The sequence below is a fragment of the Drosophila kikkawai genome, chromosome 3R (assembly GCF_030179895.1).
Source record: "Drosophila kikkawai strain 14028-0561.14 chromosome 3R, DkikHiC1v2, whole genome shotgun sequence".
Lineage (NCBI taxonomy): Eukaryota > Metazoa > Arthropoda > Insecta > Diptera > Drosophilidae > Drosophila > Drosophila kikkawai.
Genome location: NC_091731.1, coordinates 19,237,243 through 19,246,723, shown reverse-complemented (window position 1 = coordinate 19,246,723; position 9,481 = coordinate 19,237,243). Strand labels below are relative to the sequence as shown.

Sequence of the window (9,481 nt, the reverse complement as noted above, 5' to 3'; positions counted from 1 at the left end):
TATCAAAATACCGAAATCGCGCTATTTGGTATTTTCTCCCTGGTCACTCTGAATTTCAAAGTAAAATGTCAAAACAGGGTTTTACATGCTTGGGGTCGAATTCTCGTGTAGAATGTAAAAATGTAAGTATATCAAAATACCGAAATTGCGATATTTGGTCACTCTGAATTTCAGAGTAAAACTTTGTTTTGACATTTTACTCTGAGCGACCAAAAGTGCCAGATATAGCTAAAAACCTGCTTAAAGTTTAAAGATATTCCCACAGGTGGCGATTTAGTTTAAGGAAGTCGTTACATTTCAAATACCACATATCGAAATTCCAGCGTTAGTTAAAGTTCAGCTTTAAATTCAAACCGATTTTAACTTTAAAACCTTTTCAAAAGTTTCCACACTTTCATTAAAAACACCATCCATCTTGTTTTGTACTTCTGATATCTTTTGTATTTGCAATTTAAAGTATTTTGTAAAAATCGAGTCAACAAGACTAACACAGCTTCAGCTCAAGACACACGCAATTCCATATAGAGATTTCTTTATATTAAAATGAAATGAATTTTGAAGATAACGCTAGCAAAATGTAATCCATTCCATATCATACATACTTCCGCTCGATCCGTGTAAGGGTGAAGCCAACTCTTTGGATAGACTAACACGGAACCCTAACTAGGTGGTAAATTACACATAAATTAATCATATCGGTCAACAACTACAACTAAATATTAGTTAATAGCGGATAAAGAATACCCAAAAGCTATTTACACTAGGCTAGAGTCTACTAGAGTCCCGGTTCCGCATCCGCATCCTTATCCTCATCCCTATCCGCATTCATTTCCGTTTCCGCTTCGATTCGGTATGACATTTCTCAGGAGAGAACCGGAGCACTGCATCCATTGTTCAGGCGGTACTCGGCGTAGACCAGGCCGGTGTTGTGCCAGTGGTAGAAGGCGGCCACGATGATGAGGTGCCACCAGTTGTGCGAGTGTCCCACAAAGTCCACCTTGCCGGTAAACCAGCGCTCGGGGATCTTGGCCGAGTAGAAGACGAACGCGATGAGGCAGAGCAAGTACATGACCACGATGCGGGGCACCATGAGCTGAAGAGCATAATTCAATTGATATAATATTACCTATTTAAAAATCTTTAAGTTAAACTCACCCTGACTAGCTCGTTCTCCAGACCACCCATTGCCACCGCCCAGTGGCCGAGCGGGATGATGCCATAGGCGGACCACAGCAGCAGCACCGCCACCTTGCCATTCATCGATACATTCAGCCGGGGTATCTGGACGGCGATGGCCAGGGCAAACATGCCCAGGGCAATCGTGGAGTAAAGGGTGCGCAGGAAGGTGTGACACCAAAAGGCATAGTACATCCCACTAATGTAGATGGCCACCAGCGAGAGCGAGATGCCCAGGAAGTCGACGGATAGAAAGAGTTCATAGTGCTCCTCCGACTTGCAGGAGAAGATGTGGTATATGGCCGACATTAGCATGCAGAGACAGAAGCAGACCAGCAGGCAGACGACCAGCACTTGGTCGCTCAACGAGGCGTGGATGCGGAGGAATTGCAGGTCGAAGATCGTCAGGCCGATGAACAGAATGCAGCCGGCCAGATGGCTCCAGATATTGATCTGTCCAAAAAGAGTTTATTAGTAATAATTCTTGGAAATTACCCATATTTACTCACCGTCTCATTGGTCCACCAGAACATGCTCTGCAGGCACAACTTGTTGGATAGGAATGTGCGGTAACCGCGGCGGATGTACGGATTGAACTTCAAATGGCTGGGGGCCTACATAGAAACAAAAAAAAAACAAAAGACAATTGAATAAACATTCCAAATAAATACATTTTGTGTGTTTCCCAAAGCCAATAAGACATGCAAATTGAATGGGCAGCATTGAGAATAAAACTAAAGGAGCACCGACAACGGAATCAAATAGAAAAGCCCAAAAACAACAGAAGGAAACTGTTTTGCAGCCTCTGGCATTTATCTTAATAAAAAGCAGAAAAAGCTTTTCATTTGCTTCGATTAAAAATACATGAAAACTAATTAATTCAATTGATTTGGTTAGGGATCGTGGTTTTTATTAATTTTGAATTGAAAACAAAAAGGTAAATTTTAATTTAATATTTATTAAAATTATATTATTATATTATTATTATTATATTTTCTTTTTAAGTAACTTCATAATCTAGAATATCTTTACTAACTGAGTTTTTACTAAAGAACGTATAAAAACAAGATGCATAATGCCCATTCATTTGACTAGCTAACCAGAAAAAGCAAGTGCGTTTGCGTGCGTACAGATCTAGAATCAGAGCAATCATATTTGAATAACAAGTAAAGGGCTTTCTCTAGCTTGTAATCAACATTTCCAAGAAGACTTAAGACAGCTCTAGAGCCAGCACGAAAAAGTGCAGTACCAAAAAATTGTATTAATCTCTCTAATACTCATCATTTTATTATAAGGGTTATGATAACTGGATCCTATAGGTATACCGAGTATAAAAACTGAACTCCAAGTAAAACTTGACTTTAAAAAACCAAATTTTTTATACTTCAATCATATTTATCTTGGCGTTTTTAAAACAATCTTTATTCGGAAGCAGTTATTATTATAAGCCCAGTTTAAATCTGGTTTTAAATTACTTGGCAAAAAAAATCAAAATCTGTTGTGTTGAGAGCTTTTTCCGGAGCATGGAACTGAATATCTGTCTCTGCACTATACTATGAAATTTCCCAGTAATTTAACTCAATACGATCCGCTTCGATTTCAAACAAAAACAAAATTCGGGAGCATTACCTTGGGGCTTTTCTACAAACTTGTAACAGTAGCTTCTTTTTATTTTGTTTTTTTACTATTCAAATATTTAATGGTGCCCCGTTAAGCTTTTTTTCTGTTTTGTTTGTTTGCTGGGCTAGCTGGCTGGCCGACCTTGATTCAGTTGGCATTTGTTTGGGTTTGTCTAATTGTATTATTTTGCAATTGCTGCCAACTCGACCGCCATGGCGGATTTCACATATTTCGGCGTTTTAACCATTTATATTTACAAGCAGTGATCGTGAATTAGTTGAGCACATAAGCGGTAACAATACAAATCAGAGTTAACCTTACGATAAAGGCACGTTTTGATTCAATTTCTCTTTTGCAATAATAAATGAATAATTATTATGTATTTTAGAAACAAAATTGAAACGAATATTATGTAATACAAATGTAAATATTTGAATTAAATATTTCTAAAAATAAAGACAGAAAAATAAACTAATAAAACACATTTCCTGATAAATAGGCACCCACAAATCAACAATTTTAAAATTTGATCTCATATTTTTTATTATAAATATACCTTATTTCCATTAAAAATGAATAAACTATGTTTTTAAGGAAAAAAAAATATTAAAGAAATCATTGATGACAAAATATCTTAATTTTTGATTAAAAAACCTTATTAAAAAATTTAATTTCCTTGAAATATTAAACTATTAACCAATTTTAGCTCTAACAAAATCCTTTTTCAAAGATCAATGTACAATAAATGTAATAAATTGACTTAAGATATTATTAAGCACCACAAAAAGGTGTAATTTAAATACAACAATTAAATATTTATTGTTTCTGTAAGCTTTTTGAACTCGCATTTGGCCCTGATTGCTGCTTGGTGCTGCCTTACTTTTTTTTTTTGTCAATTCGCCAAATACAATTTGCGATCAATTAAAATTCAGTGTGCGACAATTGATGCCAAATTGCTGACGCTGACCCCCAATGACTGACACTTGGCTCCGGTGGTTAACTCACATCATCGAAATTGCAGAGCCATTTGAATTTGGACAACTTCTCGTCATAGTTGGGTCCATGCCCCAGAATATTGGGCTCCTCGTTGGACGGAAATTGATGCGCGGCGTCCGTGGCGGTGTCGGCAACCAGTTGGCCATCGATCTGTTGAGAAGCAAATTAGAGAAAAGGTTAAATAATAATAAATGCTGTCGATTAGTAGTAGTAGCTGCCGCCGCAATGGTTCAAAACTAATTTGAATTGAGGACAAGCACAAAGATACACATATTATATACTCTTTAGAGATTCTTCCGCCTTATAAACAGACGTTGGCAACTGGCCGGTTTCTCTTGTATATCTATATATATATATTTTTAGCCAACTTGCAGTCTGAAAAAAAATTGATTTGTCTGCTTGATTTTATTATTATCTCTGGCTATTGCATATTATTGTTATTGTTGTTGTAGTTGTGGGTTTTCTGTTTACGCCAAAGCAAGTGAGCATGGCAAAAATGCAATAATAACAAACTAATAGCCGCATAAACAAATTGCCATAGCAACAACAATAACAATAATAAGTGCAAAGAGGGGGCTTGACTATAATTTGTTTATCCAGCTTCGAATTCTAATGCATAACAACAACAACAACAAGTATAGTTTGTGGTGGGAGTGCAAGTGCAAGTGTCTCTATTCAATTCTATTTTCTATGACGTTTTGTTTACAATTTGAGCCACATTTTTTTTATAGATTTTTTTTCTAGCCTTTTATGGGAATAATAACCACTTGTGCGCCCGACCTATGGGGTCTCTATGCCTCTATTGCTTAAGTATTTATAATTAAAAATAATATGTAAAAGTTTATCTATTGCTTAAATACTTATAATAAAAAAGAATATATGTATAAAAGTTCATTGCCTATTAAAAATAAAATACTTATATTTGAATGAATAATTTCTTCCAAAGTTCAAGTCATGCCAAAGTTTACATGGTTAATTAACGATTTTCAAAAAATATGTTTATAAAAGTTTAAATTGGTTCCATCACCAGGATCATAAGAAATAAAAATAAATATAAAAATAATAATATTAACGACTTTTCAAAGATTTTTTGTTGTAAATAAAAACCAATATATTTGTAACTTAAAAATGTAAAAAGTATAATGCCATTATATTACATGAAATTCCAAACCAAAATAAAAAATAAAACCCTGAAACAACTGCTTAAAAAATCTACAAATATTTATATACAATGGTGTACCTAACATTTAGCTTCCTATTTGTCAATAATTTAAATAGTCAATAAGCGTTTTTTCAGCCACTTACACATTTTACACTTTAGAAATGTTTAACCGGAAAAAGAAAATACACAAAATAAACACAAACAAAAGTTACTTCAGCCAGAATATAACCATAAAATACCAAACAATAAAAAAAAGGACATATAAAGACAATTACAAAATAGCATCAACTAAAATTTAACACAAAGTAAACCCTTTAAACTTGATTTTGTAAAGAGGCACTAGTTATATACCAACTGAACTTTGTGCACTAACAAATATTGGCGATACAAACATTTCCGACTTTTAGGAACTCATTATATTTAGTTAATCTAATGGAATGCCTTCGATAAACAGGATGTGACACCCATTAATTGTTGCCATTGACGCAAGTTAGTTTCCCAATCGCGGCTTTGTTTAACTTTCGGTTTTCGAGAGTTAGGAACCCAGACTTACGTCTTTCTTTTTGCTGCCGCGAATAATGCATTTCAATTCGGTTGTCGTCGTTGTGGTAACAATGGTGGTTTCCATTTTATTAACGAAATTTAACACCAAATCACACTTGTTTAATGATTGGAATGTTTTTTAACTCAAAATATCACTCAATATTTGGACTCTGTTTGCAATGTTGACTTTGTTTTTTTTTTACTTAATTTTGTTCATAAAAAATCAGGAAATTGATCATGTTTTTAAGCAGATTTTTCGCGGCTCCTTGATTGGTTTTTATTTATATTTTTTAATAATTCAACTGAGCGCGAAATTGGAGGCAAACCGTTACGCTTGCTAACTGGCTGGCAACTGGGCAACTGGGCAACTGAAAATCCCCAAGATCCGATGATGTGCATCGGAAAAAAGCTTTTCGCCCTCGAAAAGCTTTCGCAGCAGCCGCGATTGCAGAATGTTTTATGTATTATTTTTTTTTATATTTTTATTGGGAGAGTCCGAAAAGAGCTGAGCAATCTCTTTCAACGACGAGTAGGCCGATTTTTCGGGCGACAGTTATGCTGAAATTATGCGAAATTTCGTGGCTGAGGGGAGCTTTCGCTTCTTGTGCAAGAGAAGGCCTGTTTTTATATATATATATTTTTTTTTTGGTCAAGTCAGGTTGATTATCGAGTACACTAAGAGAAATTATGTAATTATACATGTGTATATTTAGTGAAATATATAAATAACATTATTTTAGACTCTGTGAAATGGTTTGAAATGGTTAATAAAATAATTCTAGGGCAAACATCTTTTCGGTTTTTTAAATCTTTAAACAAAAATTTTTTAAGTATGCAATATAATTTTTATTTTTACTATAACAATTTGTAAAAGTATTTTTCAGGGGGTTTGAAAAAAAAAACCTAGGAATTTCCTTCGATTGATTCCAAATAATATTGCAGGTATTTCTAGAAATTACTTATAATAACTAAAATAAGTAATTTCGAAATATGTACATACATATATATGTAAAACCTTTCGTTAAAAATATATATATTTACATATATATATTTTGTAATATCTTTTGCTCTATTAATTCTTCAAGTGCACCCATAATTATGGTCAATGGATGGACAAGCCCCCCATATTATATAAGCAATCAAGTTGACGATCCATCGCACATTGAGAACCATTTGTAAACATTAATTGCATAATTCCGAGAGCTCCCGAAGCTATTCTCTCGAATTCGCAGTATTATTTGTTTACTTGGGATCGATGGCAATACGCGGATGCGTGATGGGTTTTTGACGCCCTCGCGAGAGGCATAAATAAAAACCGAATCCGAGAGATGTGAAAACTCAGCCCAAAAAACCAGTTTCTCCTTAACAACGAAGTTCAGGAATTCCGCGTGCCAACTTTCGCAATGCCGGCCATGTGTGTAAATATAATGCATAACAAGATATCGGTGTGGCAAGCTCTAATCGGTTACAAATAAGCCCCAACTTGACCTTGGCTCCATTCGGGTAGATCTGCGTCAACTAAAGCTACCTATGTATGTATATGTATCTATAGCTGCTTTAGCCCTGGGGGACTGTGGGCAAAATCGAGCACTCTGCCACTTTTCGGTTAAGGTTATCCGTGAGCTCTTGGTTCCGCTTTTCATTTGACAGCTCTGATTGACTGTGATGCCGAGATGCACGTGCCAGTCGTCAGCAGTTGAGAACAGGGGCGGACTTGGGAGCCCCTGTCCACAGTATGGGCTTATAAGAAATAAAAATTATAACTAATCTATACCCATTTTTTAGATTTATATAAACTATGATGTAGGGTAAGGCAGGTAGCATTTTGTAGATATATGGTAGTAAGGCTATAATTTTTTAATAATATTCTCCACATCGATCCAGAAAATATAAGTATTATTTTAACAGAGCTCCAGATATCACTAGTTTTTCATTTCATTTTTAAAATCCTTAAAAATCAGTCTAGGTATGTTTTGAGGTACCAAATTCAGTGTAAATTAGTTGTTTCTACGATTTAAAATTCTTTAGTTTAACTTTTGACACCTTTTGGAAGTCTCAAGGACTCTACTAACAGTTTAGCACTTCTGTACATGGTTTTATGAAGGAAATGTTTAAAAAAATGAAGGGATTCGGTTACCTATAGTTTTACACTGTCGATGTAGAAATTAAGTTAAATATTACAAAAAGAGAACGGCAAAAAATCACTTGCAAATGAGACCTTCTAACCACTAATAATTGAAATATTTGCATATATTAATTAGGCTAGACCGTAAACCTTAATATAGGACCACCTAGTAACCTTACATTAAAAAATCTCACACTCACCCAGTTATCGTCCGCTGAATCCTGTGCAGGTTTCCGTAGGTAGCAGGTGGAACTCTCAACCGATAGCTCCGATTCGGCGAGGATTTCTCGGGGACGCGGAGTCATGGCGACTTAGGAGCCTGGTGGAGTAGAATTTACAGAATTTACAGCTCGGTTAGAGATCGTGAGAGCGTGATAAATATGTTTTTAGGCGCCAATTGCCAGTTGGAGATCCACAAGCCATCCCCCTTTCCTATTTCACAGAAGAGTGCGAAAGTCAAGACGAAACCCCAAACAAAAGGCAGCTTAAGTGGTGCCAAGTGGGGAGCGTGTTGCCATGTTGGAGCGAACAAAGAAAGCGTGCTTCACTCTCTATCTCTCTCTCTCAAAAGCCCCTCTTCCATCTTTGGGGCTGTCTTCGAAGCTTAATCGATTATCACTAGAAGAAACCTTTTCCTAAAAAGGTCTCAAAAAGCAAAACTATGTATTTTTTGCGGTGGTGATAAAGTCAGTCTTATATAAAACAAATAATGAAACCAGTTTTAAAATTATAAATGTAAATACTCAGTGGATAAATAAAAAATCCCCTTAAAATCTTAAAACTGTTTTCTGCTACAGTATTGACTTTAATTGCTTGTTCTAAGCTAAAACCAAACAAATTTCTCTCAGTGTGCCAAGCTAGAGACATTTATTTCCACGACTGCAATTTTTCGGTTTATATTTTTTTATAGCACACACATTTCTCTCGCACAAAAGCGTCCCTCAGTGTTTGCATAACCAAAATTTCTAAAAAGTTTTCCAGGTCAATAGCTTTCGCACTGCACGTGCCCCGCGCGTACAATTGCAATTTTGTTAATAAACATTTACAATCGATCGATCGTTCGGATAACCTTCAATTGATTTTGATTTACTTTGGCTTTTCTGCGTGGATCGCAATTTCACTTCAAGAGCTGGGAAGTTCTCGCGAACACCTCTCACAACGCGGCAAAAATATCAACTGAATATTGCTCGCGCAGAGCCCCCACACCGGGCCCCATTACCCTGGCGTTCAAAGAGATAGCCCCAAACCAGAATCCACATTGAAGAGAGCCCTTAAGAGAGCGATGGCGGTGAAAAGCTTCGCGCGCATGGCTGTTTGTGTTTTAATTGAGTCTTTTGAATTGATTAAATACTAATTTAGCATGCTGTGGACGTTGCCGCCATCGGTGATCTTACACTGCGAGACATCTGCGCTGAAATACTCCTGGATATTTACAATTTAAATTTCATTTGTCATTGCACTCGTGATGAAGTTAAGAGAGGCTTTAAAGAGATATAAGTGTAGATTTAAGCTGCAGATTTAAAAGCTTACTAAATTAATTTCATGAAAAAGAGAAGTTTTAAAATAAGCCGTATCTTAAGAAATATTTTCAAGATGACTTTAAACTTAGAATTTAACGAGGAAATTATTTTCTAAGCTTTATATGAATAAATTATGTAATAAATATGGTTTAGCTAAAGTCCATATTGACAAAGTTGAGCTTAAAAATATTCAATTAATAAGAATATTTAACTTCTTTAGGATTTTTAATGTCCAAACAATGTTGACCTTGGCTTAAGATTTAAAAAAAGGGCTATTAAGTCGATCAGATGAACTCAAACTCGACAAGAATTGGGCTCTTAATACTTATAACGCTTTTT

The 9,481-nt window shown here is 35.4% G+C and overlaps 1 protein-coding gene across 3 annotated transcripts; it reads right to left on the bottom strand.

The window, feature by feature from the left end:
• Nucleotides 1–415: 415 nt before the first annotated feature.
• LOC108075490 (progestin and adipoQ receptor family member 3) lies at nt 416–8,800 on the bottom strand. Of its 3 annotated transcripts, XR_011445314.1 has the most exons (7): nt 8,713–8,800; nt 7,823–7,941; nt 3,802–3,942; nt 1,686–1,790; nt 1,156–1,629; nt 760–1,093; nt 416–663 (listed from the first exon to the last, which is right to left on the bottom strand). XR_011445314.1 is itself a non-coding variant. In XM_017167948.3 (6 exons), the coding sequence occupies exons 2-6, from the start codon at nt 7,925–7,927 to the stop codon at nt 863–865; spliced, it is 1,056 nt and encodes a 351-aa protein (XP_017023437.1). In that variant the 5' UTR covers nt 7,928–7,941; nt 8,713–8,800; the 3' UTR covers nt 416–862. The 3 variants fall into 3 exon arrangements, 2 of the variants coding, with proteins under 2 accessions (XP_017023437.1, XP_017023438.1); XM_017167948.3 differs by having other exon boundaries at nt 416–1,093; XM_017167949.3 differs by lacking the exons at nt 7,823–7,941; nt 8,713–8,800 and adding an exon at nt 5,508–5,839 and having other exon boundaries at nt 416–1,093.
• Between the last annotated feature and the right edge of the window lie 681 nt (nt 8,801–9,481).